We start from the raw sequence: 19,741 nt of genomic DNA on the forward strand, positions 1-19,741 counted from the left end.
ATTTTAGACATAGCCCTTTTTGGAAACAGAACTGGATGACCTCCAAAATTATAAAAGATCAATTTATCCATGATGAATAGATATCACAGGGAGATAGGGCAATGTTAATATGGCCTCTGTGCCTAGGAATTTGAATTGCTTTATTTCCAGGCTGGAGGCTGGTTGGAATTGAGAACTCTTTCCAATAAAATGCTGGGACAGGAAACCTACAGATGAATTACCCCAGTAAGTGGTATAGGATAGCATTGCAAATGTGTATTTGCATTCAAGATAGAAAATGATCTGAATTTCAACAAGGAGCAGCAAGCCTTTAGATTGACCACAGGGCCTTCAGGCACTAGGATTCTGGACTGCCCGGCCTTTGGAAACACACAGCTCTCCTAGGAGTTGGGATACTGTAGAACCTGATATCTTTTTTATCCAGGGTGAGTTGACCTAATGAAAACTTCACACAGACAATACTTGGGACTATAGAAAATGGGGGGAGTTAGAGAAAGAGATAGGAACATGGCCTGAGGAGTGATCATGCCTGACCATTTTCAGAGGGAATTAACATACTTACTGAGGCTGACATTAGGGGAAAGCCTTTGTGTGTGATTTATAGATATTAATGAAAAAACATTTAATGAGAGTCTTTTGCAAAAGCTTTCTCCTTTTAAAGAAGTGATGGATATGAAAAATGTTCTCTCATATCCATGAGCATGGAGCACTGGCTTCTGGACAAGACGGAAGGAGTGCTCATCAATCGGAATTGTCCTTGAGGAAGAATGGTCAGCCCCAGAGGCATCCAGATCCTGGGCTTCACATCACTCTTGCTTCCTTGAAACGTTTTCAGTCATTACATATGTGATGTGTCAGAAAATTAAAATAAAGTAAGCAAAAAGAAATATTCCTTGAAATTCTGCCACCAATCTTAGCCTTTTCATCACTGGTCTCTGCGTAGGAGGAAGAATCTAGGAAAACTTGGCTTGAACATGGCACTACCTTCCTCTAGCAATGCCAAGCTTACAACCTGTGCAGAGAGAGGGGATCCTCCAGGGCAGGATTTGAAAGGGCCCCCAAAGCTACTCTCCTCTCACCATTAGAGACTCACTCAGATGGGGCAAATATGAGGACTCTGTGAGTTCCCAAAGAAAGGGCAGCATCTTACCAGCCACTGACACACTCGAGCAGGAATGACTTTGCCTGCATAAGGTCAACACTGTTGCCTGCAGAGCGCAAGGGCCTGAAGGAAAGGGAAGTGGTAGAGTGCTTTGTAAACTGCAAAGAACTCTATGAAGAAAGTGTTATGACTGGTCCAAAGCAATGGAATTCTAGGTTAAAGTGTGATAAAGCCTCTGCTCTGAAGTCACTGGTCTCATAGGTCACCGATGGCAATAGATGTCAGGAACCGGAAGGGAAACTATGAGTCACCAGGGATGAACGCCTAAAGAACATATGGAACATTGACGAAGTGCCCATTGTGGCGAGGTGAAAGCGAATCTGACTGGGAAACATGAGGTTGCGGGTTTGATCCCTGGCCTTGTTCAGTGGGTTAAGGAACTGTAGTGTATGCTGCAGACACAGCTCAGATCTGATGTTGCTGTGGCTGTGGCCAGCAGCTGAAGCTCTGATTAGACCCCTAGCCTGGGAACCTCCATGTGCTGAGGGTGTGGCCCAAAAAAAAAGAACATGTGGAACATTGAGACATGAAGACCTACCTGTCAAGCAGTCCTGCAGAAAGTTAAGATGACCACAGCTAAGTTGAAAATATCACCCGCACATGGGACTGTGAGCTGGAAGCCACTGAACCAGTTGGCTTTGACTTATGTGGATTTTAGAGATTGTCATGGTAACTATGATGAAAGATGCATGGAGCCCTCCTCCAAGGCTGGTGTGACTGTAATAAAATCATGCAGGACTCTGGCAAACAGCTGGGCAGTTCTTCAAAAGGTTAAACACAGAGAGACCTTATGAACGAGGAATTCAACTCCTAGAGAGAATTCAACCCAAGAGAATTAAAAACCTATCTTCAAACAAAAACTTATACACTACTGTCCATAGCAGCAAGATTCCCAATAGCCAAACAACTCAGATGCCCATCCACTGATGACTGCATTAACAATATCTATTTGCACAATGGAACATTATCAGCCATAAAAAAGAATGAAGTTCTACATGCTATGACATGGATGCAGCTTGATAAACTGAAGTCAGACACACAGGACTACATATAGTATGATTCCATTTATAGAAAATGTCCCAAAGAGGAAAATCCATGGAAACAGAAAGCTAGATACAGGGCATGGGAGGGAGGGGGAAATGAGGACTGACTACTAATGGGTGTGGGGTTTCTTTCAGGGGTAATGAAAATATAAAATTAGGTCCTAGCCTCCTTTCCAATACACCAAATATACATCAACCAATAGCGTGCAAGGATGGGTGGGGACCTAGCAGGGTGGAGGAACCCCGGTGGGAGACTATTCCATTGTGAAGAAGCCAGTGCCATTTTTCTTTAATAACTGACAGTGAACATGTCTAGACATTTTCATGATCAGTGAAAACACTACATAGAGGGAACACGAGAACCAAAGGTGTGGGACCCGCCCCCAAGCCACCCCTCTGACTTTGGTTGGCTGTTTCAGGAAGAAAGGAGGCCAACTCCACAAGATCCCACCCTGGCAGGTGTGTGAGCAGGAAGAGGAGCCAGGAAACACTGATGCTGATAGAAGGGACAGAACCACACCCAGCCAGAGATCACTGTCACAGTGCTAAGTCCATCAGCCATGTGAGGAACAGAATGGAGAAAACCCACTTCGATGACAGGAGCCTTCCAGACGGGTCTCTTCCTCACCAGTCTTACCTTCTGCTGACTGTAGACACAGCTTCTGTGAAACACCCAGCACAGGTGAGAGCTCAGTGAATATTTTTTTAGGGAATTAATAGCAACATCACTTCTGACAGCAAACAAAAAAGAATGAATTTAAATGTCCTACAATAGACTGTTGGTACTGATACACTGATGATGTCTCTAATTAGGCAAGTTATTTAGGGCTACCATGCCTGAATCTTTCTCTTCGCTAAAATGAAGAGAGTAACGGAACTTGTCTCCTATTATGAAGATTTAAATGACCTTAGGTATGTAACTTCATAGCATAAGTGAGTACAAAATAAATGTTATCTGTTACTGTGGTTCCATGGAATACTGTGCACCTGTTAAAACTGTGTTGAGGAAGTATGTTTTATACATGGAAAAATTCATGATAATTTGAAAAATAATGAAAGTACAAAGAGTATAACTCCAAACTTTATAAAAGAAATGTATAGAGAATAAGCCTAAATAAATATACAAAATAATAATAAGTTATTTTCTAGGCAGTGAAACCAAGGGAGACTTTCCTCCTGCTGCTTCTCCTTTATATGCATATTATCATTTATCTGTCTATATTTTTTAACAAAGAGCATAAATTATATAATTGAAAAAGTTAATAAAAATTCCACTTGAACCCAAAAAAGGCATTCTATACAATAATTCCTATTTATGGAATATTACTCCAAGAAAATAATGGCAAATAACAAAGAAAATAATATCTGTAAGAGTTGAGTATATTTATATACAGTGATTTTAAAAGATATTCATGATGTTCAAAACATGAAATCAAAAAAGTTCAAACATATTAGAATAATGCTTTAAATATTAGAATATACTTATCAGTAATATATAATTTACCTAGGATAAAATAGCTGACTTGTGATCTCAAATACATAGCAAAAGAGAATATCATAAGCAGACTAGACTATAAAGAGCTGATGAAAAACCTTAACAGGGAAACCTAAAGAGCCATTAACAGAAGACATGTTTGACTTTCTGCCATTTGTTAATTACAGTTAAGGCCATTTGCCACCTTTGACCAGAACAGGGTGGATTCTTTTTCAGTGATGCAAAAATTAACCTAGAAACCTCTGGATGTAATAGAAATCTGAAGGGTATGACAGGACGCTGTGACTTCTGGTTCAAGGACATCAGATGGACCCTGTGGCCACAGCCTAACCCATACATTCTGGACCCCTCGGTCCCCTTTGTAAGTTCTAGTTCACCTTACCCTCGGACAGAAACCCTTGTGGAAGTGACCTTGAATATTAGCAACTGCACTCCACTCCTGAGGAAGGGACCAGTTGAGGAGAGTTCTAAGGGCCTGGCAGAGAGTGGGGTGGGGATCGGGAGAGGGGACACCCTGGGGAAGGAGTGGGATCCAAATCACCAAGCACTCCCTTCTCCAAAGCATCCTTGCATGTAGGCTAGCCGGATGTTGTGGCTATTTTATGTGGTCATTTGGCAGCAAAAGTCTGCAATGACAGAAGCAGCCCTGCCCAGTCTCTGCCCGAGGATTCTAGCTTTAGCCAGAGTGGAGACTGTGGTGCTCTCTGCTGCCACCCAGTGGATCTATTATGAAAGGTCAGGTAGGGCATTTAATCCAGAGGTCCTCAGTGTGGTCCCTGGACCAGCAGTACCAGCATCAGTATCACATTCTTGGCTGTCCCAGAAATTCTGGAGTGCGGCCAGCAGTCTATCTTTTAACAATACCTCCAGATTTAGATGCACACTTAAGTTTGAGAAGTACAGCTTTAGTCGAAGTAGCGATTTGCCCTGGGATGCATGAAATAGAAAATCAAAGATTTTTCCATTGGGAGTAGCTAATTCTCCTTGTTCATGATCAAATGTCAAACCTTTTATAAGAACTAAAATTCACCAGCCACTTGAAAAAAATTATTCATCTCCTTCTTAGAAAGGACAAGGAGGCGTGAAACTCAACTCCTCTGCTTTTTATCCAGAATCTCCTGCTTACAAACATCAACGTCTTTCCTGTTTCTGGGAGTGCCATTCAAATTCTCTCAAAAATATAGTCTAAAAACTATTTTCCAGCCTCACCTCCAATCACTCCTCCACTTGATTTATCCTAGACTCTAATAAACTGGCTAATTCTCTAAATCCAGCCTGCATCTGTGTGTTCACTCTACTCTTTCTCCAGTCAAACCTGCACCCATCTGTAAGATTAAAATTTCACAACAGGCATTCTCTTGTGGCACAGGAGGTTAAGGATCCAGTGTTGTCACTGCAGTGGCTCAGGTCGCTACTGTGGCACAGGTTTGATCCCTGGCACAGGAAATTTCACATGCTGTGGGAGTGACCAAAAAATTTTTTTTCATAATAAAAAGTCCTAAAATATTGCACCCATTTTTAAAGCCCTCTCAAACACCATTTCCTCTATGAAGCATTCCCTAACTACCCCAGGCAATAATGATCTTTCTCATCATAAACCACCATTACACTTCATTTTACCTCTCTTTTAGTACTTTATTTTTTGTTTGTTTGTTTGCTTGTTTAGGACCATGCTCACAGCATATATAAGTTCCCAGGCTAGGAGTCAAATCAGAGCTGCAGCCACTGGCCTACACCACAGCCACTGCAACACTAGATCCAAGCAGAATCTGCAAACTACACCACAACTCACAGCAACACCGGATTCTTAACCCACTGAGTGAGGCCAGGGATCAAACCTGTGTCCTCATGGATACTAGTCAGATTCGTTTCTGCCTAGCCACGATGGGAACTCCTCTTTTAGTGCTTTAGACTATGCCCCTTGCTTTTTAGTTCTCAGTGGACACTTTTATTCCTTTAAATCCAGGACTGACTTACCTCAGTATAGGGAAGTGCACAGTAGGTACACAGCAAATGCTTTTTGAAAGGTGCAAGTGAATAACTTTGGTCTCACTAAATAGCAGCTTACAACCATTGGGATTAAAAATCAGTATGACACAACCATTGCAATATAAAGGTAACTAGGAGCCTCACACAGTCTGGGCTAGGCTGGGAAGACAAAGCATGCTTTTCCGCAGGTGAGTGGGGCCCTGGATCCCCAACACCTAACACTCTACCACATCAGAGCCAGAAGTGGCCACCAACACCCACTGCTGGCCACCGCCGTGGCCGTGCTAGGACTCACTGCAGGTAGTCCTGTGAAGCCTCCATCTTATCGGCTCCTTAAGGAGTCCACCTGAGAACCCAGGAACCCTGGGGAAACCCAACTGTTGCAGCCACCACTAAGCATCTCCTGAGCTTTTGGTCCAAATCTGCAGTAGCCATCTCAGGAAGTTGGAGTCAACTTTATAATTTCTCTCCTTCCAGGCCACTCACCCCAATGGTACCCCATCCTCACCACTGCCCTAATAAGTGTCCCTGTATTTATAGTTTTGACCATGTGGACCTGCTAGAGGAGAGATACCCATGGGGCCTGACACTGGAGCTTGGCCAGAGGACCTGAAAGCCAAGGGGTGGTCAGAGAGTAAGGCATCAGGATCCTCCAGGGGAAAAAAAAAAAATGTGTGGGCAGTCGAAGATAATGGCCAAAATGGAAACCAAGAGATAGTGAGGCTTGAGTGGGCAAGTGGGAAAGGACAGTCCACACAGCAGGCTGCAGTTGACACGGCCGCAGCCTGGGGCTTGAGTGTGCAGAGCTCCCAGGCAGAGGGACTTGGGGGCCCTGGCCTCTTCAGGCAGACCTTGGCCTCTGATGCAGCTGACACTATTGTCACAGAAAACCCCAACTTGGTGGGCACCCTTCCTTCAGGATCACCCCACTGAGCCGTGAGTCCCACCCCTGGATATGGTCCTTCCAGCAAGCCATCCAGAGGCAGGTCTCCTTTCCTGTGGGGAGGGCAGGGGAGGGGCATTGCTGGGGTCCACACTCACCTCATCATCTTTATAAATCCCTTCCAGCGGCATCTGTTTATTTTCTGTGAATGTGCCCAGTGGGACACACATTAATTCTGGAGCCTGTATGAAACATTGAGAAGCTGGCTTAGAAGAAATAAAATGAGAAAGAGTGGCTGGTTGCCTTTGGGTAGAGATGAAGAGACTGGGATCAAGGATGGAAAATTTATTTTTCACTGTTTTACTCTGTTATACTCCTTTCATTTTTTATTATATGCCACTTAAAACATACTAGCCTCGGAGTTCCCGTCGTGGCGCAGTGGTTAACGAATCCGACTAGGAACCATGAGGTTGCGGGTTTGGTCCCTGCGCTTGCTCAGTGGGTTAACGATCCAGCATTGCCGTGAGCTGTGGTGTAGGTTGCAGACGCAGCTCGGATCCCGCGTTGCTGTGGCTCTGGCGTAGGCTGGTGGCTACAGCTCCGATTGGACCCCTGGCCTGAGAACCTCCATATGCCGCGGGAGCGGCCCAAGAAATAGCAAAAAGACAAAAGAAAAAAAAACATACTAGCCTTAATAGAGAACAATTAAAAGGATAAGAACCAACAAGTCACAGCGGGACTACTTGTAAAATAAACCTGCTAACAATACAGAAGATTAACCTTCCTATGACTCAGAAAGAAAGGTTAATTAGCAAAGCTGAGCGATGGGGGAACTGGAGGAACTGTCGCATCTGTATATTGTTGGTATCTATGGAAATCAGTAATTTGGCAACATTTATAGACACATAACGATGTTTTTCACTTGAGACCCCAGTAATTCCAGTTCTAGTCATCTAGCCAAGACAAATAATTTGAAATATGGAAAAAATTACAAATACAAAATAGTCACTGTATGAAGGCAAATTTTAGAATCCTAGGCATCCAATGATATAGGACTGGTAATTAACCAGTGGGATTCACACAATGTATTATCATGCAGCATTTTGTAAAATGATTATAAAAAAGTTTATAATCTGGAAACAAAAGTGACAACAAAGCATACATAAACTCACATCAACACTGTGAGTGTAGTTATGTTTTTTAAAAACCATATGAAAAAAGACTGGAAGGAAATGTGCTAAAATGCTCATGATGGCTACATTAGGCTGGTAACGTTATTTTCTTTCTCTTTTTCTTTTTTTCAATTGTTATTTCCCCAATACGATTTTTTTTTTTTTTTACTGTACAGCATGGTGACCCAGTTATACATACATGTAAACATTCTATTTTCTCATATTATCATGCTCCACCATAAGTGACTAGATATAGTTCCCAGTACTACACAGCAGGATCTCACTGCTAATCCATTCCAAAGGCAATAGTCTGCATCTATTAACCCCAAGCTCCCAATCCACCTGACTCCTCCTCCTCGGCAACCACAAGTTTATTCTCCAAGTCTGTGAGTTTCTTTTCTGTGGAGAGGTTCATTTGTGCTGTATATTAGATTCCAGATATAAGTGATATCATCTGGTATTTGTCTTTTTCTTTCAGACTTACTTCACTCAGTATGAGATTCTCTAGTTCCATCCATGTTGCTGCAAATGGAACACTTGTATTCTTTTTTATGGCTGAGTCGTGTTCCATTGTGTATATACACCACATCTTCCTAATCCAATCATCTTTCAATGGACATTTGGGTTGTTTCCATGTCTTGGCTATTGTGAATAGTGCTGCAATGAACATAGAGGTGGATGTGTCTTTTTTAAGGAAAGTTTTGTCCGGATATATGCCCAAGAGTAGGATCATATATGGGTCATATGGTAGTTCTATGTATAGATTTCTAAGGTACCTCTATACTGTTCCTCCTGTTTTGGTAATATGATTTTATATGGACAAATAAATACGTGAAGAAAGAAAAGTGGTCTTCCAAGCCCTCTACCTGCCAAGCAGAAGCACTCTTGAGGCCTCTTGGCAAGCTGTGATGTAATCCTATTTTTGGAAACATCTGGTTAGAAAATGCATACTTAAGGAATAACAAACACCAGAAGGCATGCCTCAACTGCTGAACTGTTCAAAAGCTATTCCCAGAATGTAAGAATTCCAGTTTCTGGAATGTTGAAATTAGAAGGAAAGTTCACCAGAGTTCTCTAGTAGCACAGTGGGTTAAGGATCTGGCAATGTTACTGCAGTAGCTCAGGTAACTGCTGTAGCCCGGGTTCGATCCCTGGCCAGGGAACTTTCACATGCTGCCCTCATGGCCAAAAAATAAAATAAAATTTAAGAAAGGAAAGTTTACCAAAGGAAGTTCACATTCTGCTCAACAAGAGTCCAAATGGAACCCAGCAAGAGAAACATGGCTACTAGCATCCAGGTGGCCCAGAGTGAAGTGCACAGACAGCATCCTTCTCCAACTGCTGGTGGTCCAGGAGGTTGCAAGCAGAGGGGCCTATAGAGGCAGCAGCCCAGGAACAGCAGTGGTGATTCTGGGCCAAAGCTGGGTGTTCCCAGGGATGCTTTACTCTTTGTTCTCCCAGGGGGGTGGGAGGTGGGGTGGTGAGACACTGGTTTTTGTGAGCCTAGAGCTAGACAAGCAAGCACCATAAGCAACTAAAAATACCCATAATCAAACAGACAGACAACTAAATGTTCCCTTAGATCGACACTCTTCAATATTTGTTCACCATATTTGAGGGACAAAGGGCAGCAGCGTGCTGGGTAAGGAAGGGGAAAGAATATCTCTGGGTAGATCAAGTCTATTCTTCACTGCTGTGCAGGGAGGGTGAGCTCAGGACACCCAAGCCTGGACATCCCAATGCAGCAAAACCAAGGCTCTGCCCTCATCCGGGTCCACCTGTAGAAAGAGCTTAATCTTCAAACCACTAGGCAATTATGTCCCCCTTGGGGGTCTCATCCCTCCCCAGTGCTGCTGAATGCCTGTGGATACTTGTTTAAAACAATTCCCCCTACAAGCCTCACCTCCAATCATTCCTCAACTTCATTTATCCTAGATGATAAGGCAGGTGACTGGTTCTCTGATTAGTGGTTGCCTTTAAGAGGGAGAAAGGGGATTAGGTAGGGAGTGAGGGACAAAGGGGAAATCTTATTTTAAAATGTAATGCAGGGAGTTCCCGTCATGGTGGCTCGGCAGAAACCCAAATCTGACTAGTATCTATGAGGACGCAGGTTCAATCCCTGGCCTCGCTCAGTGGGTTAAGGATCTGGCATTGCTATGAGCTGAGGTGTAGGTTGCAGATGTGGTTCGGATCTGGCGTTGCTGTGACTGTGGTGTAGGCTGGTAGCCATGGCTCTGATTTGTCCCCTAGCCTGGGAACCTCCATTTGCTGTGGATGTGGCTCTAGAAAGACTAAATAAATAAATAAATAAATAATATAAAGCATATATGATCAAATATTAACTACTATTAATTTTTGGTGGTGGGAACACAGATTTCTCAACAAAATAAACCAAAGGTCCTTAAATGGAAATTTCAGAGACCCAAGGCCAGGCTGTGTTACCTTGGCAATTTCTGTATTCCCCATATTTGATGCTTCATAAATATCTTTGTTGCTGATGTTGGTAGCAAAATCACAGGGACTAACTCCACACCTGGCCTCTTAACTGGCAAGCAGCTCTGGATACTCACTGGCATAAGTGATGCGATGTCATGACCCCATAATGACCAGCAGGGGGAGCTCAATGCCTCCTGCCTGCACGGTTCTGCCCATCCCGGGAAGGGCTAACCTGGTTATCTTGGGCACACCTGGTCCTCCATGGGGCCTAGACGGGAAGGCCACATGAGTTTAGTAAGCCCAGGAGCATTCCATACCTTGAATCCAGCAGAAACGAAACACGGGGAAAAAAAATCTTTTTAATTGCCCTGAAGGGGAAGTGGTAGTAGTTATTTGTTTCAGATAATGAATCTGGTTTAGGAAACCATGGGTAAATTAGGAACGGATAGTGGTGGGAGGGCCAGGGCTTTGCATTATTCCTGGGTCACTGGAGGAGACTGCAGGTAGGCTGAGTGGAGGCCAGGTCTGCCCTCCAGTTCTTATCTAAATGCCAGGAGATGCCTGCCCAGGAAGAGTGGACAGGGATACCAACTGCCTCCTTATGGAGAAAGAAGCCAGAGCCCCACAGGGACCCTGTCACCTGTCTTTTTCAGATCCCATTTCCTTGCTTAGCTCTCAAGGATCTCTGTGCCTGTCTCCAAACAGCTCCATATTTATGCCCAGGAACATGGCACCGGATGAAAGCCATGACAGCCGCCCCGAGACGAACAAGCTAACCAAGAAGCTGGACTGGCAGGCTTACCAGCCCCACCCTTTCAAGGGCAGAAGGGCATCTAACCAGAGACACTTGGTTTATCTCCAAGTCCTTTCCTGGGAAACAGACCTGTTCTGGAAGGGCCAGAAGGCCAGAGGCGACTGGCATGATGTTAGCAAGGCTGGCAGGCTGCAGCGGGTGGGAGGGAGCTTGCAGAGGGATCGAGCAGGCTGGCTGCCTTCCTCCCGGCAAGCCTCCTAGTCCAAGTGCAAACTTGCAATACAGAGGCCTGGAGCTGTGACCACAGATGAACCTCCCAGCCCTTGTGCCCAACTGTCCTCAGTAGGGGAGGCAGCAGTGACTGTTTTGGGGGGACAAGCAAGGGAGAGGGCCAAGGTACAGGGAAGCCGACTGGTAAGAACAGCAGAGGGGGGACTTCACCCCAGCCTGCTACTAATTGGTGACTTTGGACAACTGATTTCTCTTTCTGCACATGTTCCCTAACAGGTGAAAGGGGGCAACACCACCCACCTTGCAGGCTACAGATTAAACAGGTAAACATTCCTGGCCCATGGGAGTCTGCCCAAGTGCAGCTTCTACCCTGTAGAGGGATTTTAGATGTTAAAGAATCATTCCCATTGCCCGCAAATAAGGTCATTCCACAGGGCAAAACAGATTGGTCTTTGTACAGTCCCTGGGTGGGTCCCCTCTGTCTGTTGTGTGGATGGGGAGGTGGGTGCCTATCACTTCTCGACCAGCACACATGAGCCCCGCCGCAGCTCGCATGCCAAGGTAAGGAGGCAGGGAGTCTGGCCGCCACAGCTGGAGTCCTACCACTTCTGGGACTGGCTGGGCAGATGGGTCCCCTTCTCTCAGGGTGACCTACACACAGTTCTCAGACCAGAAGCTGGCTGCACCCACCTATTTTCTCCCTCCCCGAACACAGGTCAGATCCTGCCCACTTGCAGGAGTCCAGAGCCCAGGCCCACCCAGCTCAGCACAGTCCATGCCACCTCCTCCAGAGGGCTGGCAAGGGTTTCCAGACTCCACCGCCAAGCACCCCATATTCTTCAATGTGCTGCTCTGGGGTGAGCAGTTTTATCAGTGGATAGAGTTCCATAGAGTGACCTGCTGATTTCAGGTTGCAAGTGCAGTGATGAAAGCTGTGAGACGCAAGGACGATGAACGTTGTTATACGCTGTTCAGAAGACGTCTCTGGCTCCAAAAAGTCTGGGGGCTGGGATGGTAAATGTTCCCTCAGACTGGCTGATGTTGGCCCAAGGCCACCTTCGATACTGGGAGATGGTGGGGAGGCCTGATGACCACCCGCCCCAGATCAGGCCCAGACAAGGCAAGTTAGCACGGCGCTAGGGAGCATCGATGGCAAAATGACAAATCCAAAGATGACAGCAGCTGAGGGCATCCCTGAGACAGCTAGGTTAACTGTGCCCAGCCTCATCCATCAGTCTGTGGCTCAGAGGGTGACTCTGATTTCCGTGTGCCTTTTCCTGCAGTGCTCAGAGTGGAAGCAGAGGGCAGGCTTCTGCGTCGCAGGGGAGAGCTGAAAGAGGAAGGCTCAGGAGACCATAGCACAAGATCGAATGGGAGACCCTCCAGGATGGTGGGTGAGGGTGGGAGGCAGCAGAGCTTCCTGGCTCAGAGGGCAAGCTCCAGACCGACTCCAACCCTGCGTCTTCTACCACTGCCACGTGCCCTGGGGAAGTTAGGAACTCAATCTGCCTAGGCTGCCTCACCTGTCACAATAGCACATGGTGGGGGGGGTTGGCCAGAAGGACAAAGTAAGTTAATACACCTGGGAGTTTAGAACAATGCCCAGCACACAGCAGGCAAGTAGTCAGAACACCAAGCTGCTGAACTGTGAGCGGAAAAGCAGGGAAGACGGGCGGCACTGACTAGACAGAGGGCGAGCAGAGGCTAAGACAGGACAGACAAATCCGGTGTGTTTAAGTATACAAAGGACTTAGTGTTTGTATCTAATTTCCAGGTAGTTTAATCATCAATTCTGTAATCACACTTTAAGATTACAAAGGTCCCAAACTGTGCCTCATACCTTGGATCTGCCGCAGCACCTGGCCAACACTGGCAGACCTGCCCTTGAGCTGACTACTTAGCTCGGATGTGACCCATCGCAAAACGCCTAGCTTCCCCAAGCCTCAGGTTCCTCTCCTGCCTGCATTTCCCCCTTTCTCTTAAAATTGTTTGTGTTTACCCAGAAAACCTCTGGAATCATGTTCCCCATCCAGGAGGCATGGTTGACAACACGTTGTAAAACCAAGCGACATTCCCCGGGGTAGGAAACTCACAAACCTGCCCCCACAGAACAGGTGCTACTGCTGACTGTCTCCCGGAAGGAGCCTTCCCAGCTTTAACAAACCCAGCATGGGGCACTCACGCAAATCCTGCCTTGCTGATGGAGACAGGCAGCGCCTCAGGTCACACACCTGAGTGTCCATGAGGATTTCAGCACAGGGCTGGGGGCGTGACCAAGTCTGGCTGATCCCTCGGCAAAGCCTGGCATTTCTGGATTTGGGGCAGTTAAGCCGCTGATAGGAACTTGCTGTCGAGTCATTTTCCCCTATAATTTGAAAGTTTACAACAGAAAACTTTCTGGCTCGTGACCGTCTTCCTACAAAGACAGGATCAGGGCAATAGGAATGCAGAGAATATGGGGGAAGGACTTCTTCCTCCTCCCAGAGGTTTGGGGGAGAGATCACCTCTCAAGACCTCTTACTCCCACCGCAAGGACCCCGGCAGAGGTCAAAGAAACAGGCTTAACAGTTTCAAACACAACTAATACCAAATGTGTGCCTTTTACTTCCACATAAAAAATGTATACCCCACTGATCTTGACCGTAAACCAAAAACAACAAAAAAAGGCAAACAGAATTTATGCAAAGGCTTTGAGGACTTATTAAACCTAGAAAATCTTGGGAGTTCCCATTGTGGCTCAACGGTAACGAACCCAACTAGTATCCATGAGGATGCAGGTTCGATCCCCTGGCCTCGCTCAGTGGGTTATGGATCTGGTGTTGCCATGAGCTGTGGTGTAGGTCGCATTCGTGGCTCGGATCTGGCATTGCTGTGGCTATGGCTGTGGTGCAGGGCAGCAGCTGTAACTCTGATTTGACCTCTGGCCTGGGAACTTCCATACGCTGCAGATGAGGCCCTAAAAAGAAAAACAAAACAGCTAGAAGATGTCATTTATATTTGATATGCTCTGTTTTGTCAGAATAAAGTGGGTCAAGGGCTTCTGGGCAGCAGGTTTGGTGGGATAATGACATCACTGGAGGCGTTGAGGGGGCAGAGGGCAGAGCTCTGGGCAGGAAGCAGCCGCCACCTGCTGTAGTGCCAAGGCTTAATGAAAAAATGCCCTGGAGAGCAGCAGTGTTGGGGGAACCCACTAGGTCTGCCGAGGAGCGAAGAGAAACAGCTGCAGGCAGTCCGACCGCCTTTACCACTGGAGGCTCAAGGAGGAGGTATGGTCACTCAAGTCCTGTGGGTCATGAGGGAGCCCCTCGACAGGCACCACAGCCAGAAATGCTGCACAAACAAGAGAGTGACAGCAGGAAAATGCTGACCTCCACCTGCTCCCACCAGCTGACCCCGACCAGAGCGGTCATCCAACCTGGAGGGAACCCAGGGCCTGTAGGGATCAGCCGCCAGAGGACAGGACAGAGAACGGCTCTGAGGACAGAGGATGAGCAGCGTAGGTCCCCTTCCATGCAGAAGCGACTTTTTTATCCTATAGAGGGGAGGCCATGGTACCCACTGGAGATCGAGTGAGATGATAAGCCAACCATGATTGCAGGAGAATCCATCTCAGTTTAGGAACAAGGAAGAAACAGGGAGTGCCTATGTATTCTGTTATCAACACACTCCCCCTCCTGGCATTTTCTGGAAATGGGCAGTTTGGGTTTCTCAGAACATCACAACCATCCAGTGTTCACCACTGACCCCCTCCCCACCTGCCCATTTCGCAAACGGGTCCAGCTGGATGCCCCAAGTTCCCCTTCCTCGAGCAGCATCCAGCCACTGACCTGGACTGCTTCTTGGCAGACACTGAGCCAAACTCTGGAGAAAACAAAGGAGTCAAAATAACACGAGAGTTGAGATTCCTGTTGGGTGATCAAGTTTATTGAAAGGCAAGCTCGCTTTCTCCAGAGTTCACTTACACGGAGGTAGCTGCCCAACAATGTCTCTCCCCCATGACAAACCAAGGCAATCAAACCATACTTGAAAGCACAAACCCAACAGAATAAGCCTATTGGCGCTGTCAGATGACATTCAGAAAAAAAATTACAAAGCTATTATGATGATTGTCTCCAAAGCACTGCATTTGGCCGTATACTTGTTTATTAAATAAAGTACTTTTTTTTTTTCTTTTTAAGCTAGCTAAAGAAAATACTCTCAAGTAGGGTTAGTTCTTAAAACAATAAACAGAAAAAAAATATGTGTACATAATAAAATCAAAGAAGGACAGATTGTCAGAGCTGGCAAGGACCATGGGCCCTGGTCTTGAATCATTCCATATAATCTGCTACTCGGAGGGCATGCCTCTCAAGGTCCTGGGGTAAGATGAGCTGGGAAAATGTCTCTTAACTCCCAGTCCACTGTTCCTCCCGCCCCATTACACTACATGCATCCAGCTCACCACCAGCGCCGTTACCACAAAAGAGGGTGCATTTGCTAACATGTGAAACAACGGCTTTAGGGCAAGGATGCAGGTCTTCTGAACGATGAGCGCCGTTCCCTCTGTAGTGGCAGTTTGTTTCTTGCAGCTTGCTTCATGGCTACCAGAAGCAATCAGCCAGAACGAGAGGCAGTGAACTTCTCATCAACCCAGACAGACTCTTCCTCACTCCAAAGTTGTTGGGCACCTGCTTTCCCCTCTCGGATCCACAGTTCTGAGCCAGCAGAGGCATGGCTAGGCGGGCATCTTGGCAAATATCTCACGGTGGTGGAAGTAGTGGCGAACTCAAGAACCTATGAGGGTCAGAGAACCCCTGGGAGTTCCAGTGAGGCTCGCCGTGTCCCCGAGAGGACAGAGGGGCTCCAGGGCTGGGTCCGGAGGGGCTCAGCCTCTACATCCGTCTGTGGGACTGTTGTCTATCACATGGTTGCCCCCAACAGTGCTCCAGGAAGGGAGGGACTTTGATCCACTTTATTCACGGCTGTGTTCCCAGTGCCAAAGACTGGGACATCGTCGAAGGTCCAATAAATACTTGCTAAATGAATGAATGGCTAAAGGGAGGAATCTCCACAGTCCAAGGAAGTACGCAGAGGCAAGAAGCCCTCCACCCAGCGGAGGGAGAGAAGGGCCTGGCTCAGATGCCTCCCCCACAGGGGGCGATGACACCCACCCTTAAATGGGCCTCTTCACCCTGAACCTGCTGGGTAGGCTCTGTGACCTGGTGAAGCAGGGCGCTGAGATTCCCCACTCCCCATGACAGCTGTCACAGAGCACTTGGGTCACAGGCCTCTCATCTACCAGGATGTATGGGGACCCTGCTGAGGCTGCTGGACACACACACTCGGCTCACAGGGTTCTCTCTCTCCTGGGCCATGGTGAGCCCTCTCAACTGCCCACTGCACACCCTCGTCCAGGTGACCAGACCTGGCCTCTGGACCTGCCTGGGGACCCTTACAGTGACAGGGACACCAGGAAGGCTGGATGTGCCAGGATACCCTGCATCCTCCCAATGCCCTCCTGAAATGCCATCCCGGGGGCGGGGCCTTGCCCGGATATCACCCAGTCCCAGTCACTTCCTGCCCGGTCCCACCCACTGTCCCCTGTCTGGGGAAGTAGAAAGGATTCTTCCAGTTGGTACAGACATGCCTCTGTCTTGTACTTCTCCCTTCCCCTTTCCGACATACACCTGAGATCCTGCTCCTCCCCCTCCTGTCCACACCTTCCCCAGCTTTCGAGAACTTCTCTTCCGCCTCCCTCATCCACCCACACCCACACCCACATGCTTATCCCATCTCCTCTCTTCCAGTTCCCACGACCTTATCATGCGGACCCGCCTCTTCCTCAAGCCCAAGTCCATGAACCTTGTCCCCAAACCCTCCCATTTCCCACCCAGCAAGCACCCCATCCAGGGGCTGAGAGGGCACAGTTCAGAGGCCTGCTGGGGGCGGGGGGCAGGAGGAAGGGACCAGTAACACCTGACGGGAGGGTGCCATCCTCCCAAAAAACACATCCTCTGTCAAAACCCCTACATGCATGTCTCCCAACACCACTGGTGTAAAAGAAATCGCAACTGGTGACTGGAATTGGTCTCAGTGTAGCTTAGATACTTTACCAAAAATCTAAGTGAAATAAGCCACCAAGGCCGCAGGTTCAAGTGATCTCTGACAACTTTCCCTCTCTTCATCAGCAAGCTGGGACAAAGACCACTTGAATTTCTCTTCTCGGGATTAACTCTTCCTTATCACCACAAGGATTCCTTTTTTCCAACTCTGATATCCTGAGGGGCCTTTAGTCTAGCATCTCCCTCTTCCTCTTGCCTCTGCTCTGCAATACTTAAAAATCTAGTATAACTTCATATTTTGAAAAATAATACTCAGTAGAGATGTGCGAACTTTACAAACAAGCTACCCCAAGAAGCCTTTGGAACATTCCCAAATGGAACAGCAGCAGTCCATGAGAAGGTCTGATTTAAAATATGTACAGCCTATACACCATTCCCCCCTCCCCCGCACAATGGCTGTTAAAAAGGAACTAGATTTGGACCCTTTTTCTCAACAGGGGGAGGGCGGCGGGGGGATGAGCAGCAGCGCCAATGGTGCTGGTGGACAGCTGGGCAGGACAGGAGCACCCTCTACCAGGCTGCCGGGGGATGGCTCCCAGGCCGCAGGCGGCTCAGCGCATACACTGCAATGGCTAAGTCTAAGCTACCAGAGCTGTGCTGCCACAGAGAGGAGGCCACGATGCAAGGGGAGGAAGGAATTGCCTGCTCTGTGAGAGGAGGTGACAGGGCTCCTTTCCGGCCTCCCGCTGTGGATCCAGGAAGTGGGCTCAGATCTGGCTGGCAAGAGTGCTGTCCTTGGGGTAAGTGTAGCTCAGCGGTGCCTCGTAGAGGCTGCCCCCGTCTGTGCTGAGGTCGTCATCATCGTCCACGTCATCCAGCACTTTGCTTGGCAGCTTCTTAAGTCTGCGGAACAACAGCGGACATGTTTCCTGGTCCTGGACTGGGGCTCACCTCTGATCTGCAGCTGAAGGGGTTGGAGGTTCCTGTCTCTCCACCCCAGTGAGTGGCATATAAGCCTGTGAACTTGACTGGTCTGCCCCTGACAGTTCCTACAGCAACAGGGAGCAAACTGCTCACCTGTTAGCATGGGAAGCTGCTATAGACAGGGTAGGCTACAGATAAGGTGGGCTGGGCAGGGCTGGACCAAAATCAGCAGTACTCATTTTTCCTTTTGCTTCCCAAGTGGCTCAGCAGGGTGCCGCTATAAATCCCATCTTAACTAAAAACTTTATCGTCTTGTTCATCATGGGTCATTTGCATTAGTATTGCATGTAGTATAAATTCTCCATCTTGATTACTGAGGGTTTTTTTTTTTTTTTTTTTTTTTTTTGCTTTTTAGGGCCACACCTGCTTTTTAGAGCCACATATGGAGGTTCTCAGGCCAGGGGTCGAATTGGAGCTACAGCTGCCAGCCCACACCACAGCCACAGAAACTCAGGATCAGCACCATGTCTGCGACCCACACCATAGCTCATGGCCAGGCCAGATCCCCAACCCACCAAGGGAGGCCAGGGATCGAACCCGTGTCCTCATGGATCCTAGTTGGGTTTGTTAACCACTGAGCCAAAAATGGAACTCCCAATTATTGAGATTTTTGGTGCTCTTTAAATGTTTCCCCTTAATGCCAGCCAGGAGCTAGGTTCTCGACAGGCTCTGTTTATATGATTCTCAACAGGCTCCAGTCTTTTACACATTTCTAAAAAAACTACCTTGGCAGCCAGCAAAAAGCCCTAGGTCACAGTCAGCCTCGAAGAAAGGCCCAGTTCTATGAATGAGGCATGAACTTAAACTCACGCCTTCATTGCAAAGACCCAGGCAGTGGTCCTGAGGCAGGAAAAACAACCCCCACCTAATCCTCCATCCTCAGGTCCATGGCTGGGAAGCTTGAAAGAGCAGCTCTCTCTGGAAACCAGGTCTGGGATATGCTGGTGCTCCAGAGAACATGAAACAGAACTTCACCTCATTTCTCCCTAACCCAGGAGTACTAGGGGCTGGCCTAGGAGCTGCTCCCCCCATGGTGGTGGGAGCCACTCGTACCTGCTCCGAGCCTCAGTTTCCCCTTCTAGAGACACGGATAATACCTGCCCTGCTGACACTGGAGCAATGGTAGGAGGATGACACACGTGACATTCTTTTGAGCATGTGGGGCAAGTGGAGTAGACAGCGCCACTCTCTTCTCTAGGATGGGATGACCCCAAATGGTGACAAGGGATCAGCATGAGACATAAGGAGTGGGAGTGCCCTGAAAGCACTGCACCCTCCTCAAATGCCATGGGCATCACGGTCCCTGTGGGGTCACCACACTTGCCCACCTTAAGTCCTTCTTCATGGAATTGAGCTGCCCCTGCAGCTGCTCATTCACGTCCATCTGCTCCTCCAGCTCCCTCTGCAGCTTCTTTTTAGAACTTTCCAGCCTGTCGATTTCCTCCTCAGCCTCCTCCACCTGGCGCTTCATTGCCTTCAAGCGCAAGCTCAGCTGCAGGGGAGAGAAAGCAGGCTGTGAGCTGGCAGGTCACCTGGCCCAGCATGGAGAGA

General features: G+C 47.7%; 1 protein-coding gene across 5 annotated transcripts in view; it reads right to left on the bottom strand.

The window, feature by feature from the left end:
* CGNL1 (cingulin like 1) overlaps positions 15,062–19,741 on the bottom strand; it is a 204,184-nt gene continuing 199,504 nt past the window's right edge. For all 5 annotated transcript variants that reach the window (XM_021094667.1, XM_021094676.1, XM_021094685.1 and 2 more), the window contains 2 exons: positions 19,519–19,682; positions 15,062–18,109 (listed from right to left, as the gene is read on the bottom strand). In XM_021094667.1, the coding sequence (XP_020950326.1) occupies positions 17,974–18,109; positions 19,519–19,682 (300 nt within the window). In that variant the 3' untranslated portion in view covers positions 15,062–17,973. The remainder of the gene's footprint in view (positions 18,110–19,518; positions 19,683–19,741) is intronic.

Source organism: Sus scrofa, chromosome 1, assembly GCF_000003025.6.
Source record: "Sus scrofa isolate TJ Tabasco breed Duroc chromosome 1, Sscrofa11.1, whole genome shotgun sequence".
Lineage (NCBI taxonomy): Eukaryota > Metazoa > Chordata > Mammalia > Artiodactyla > Suidae > Sus > Sus scrofa.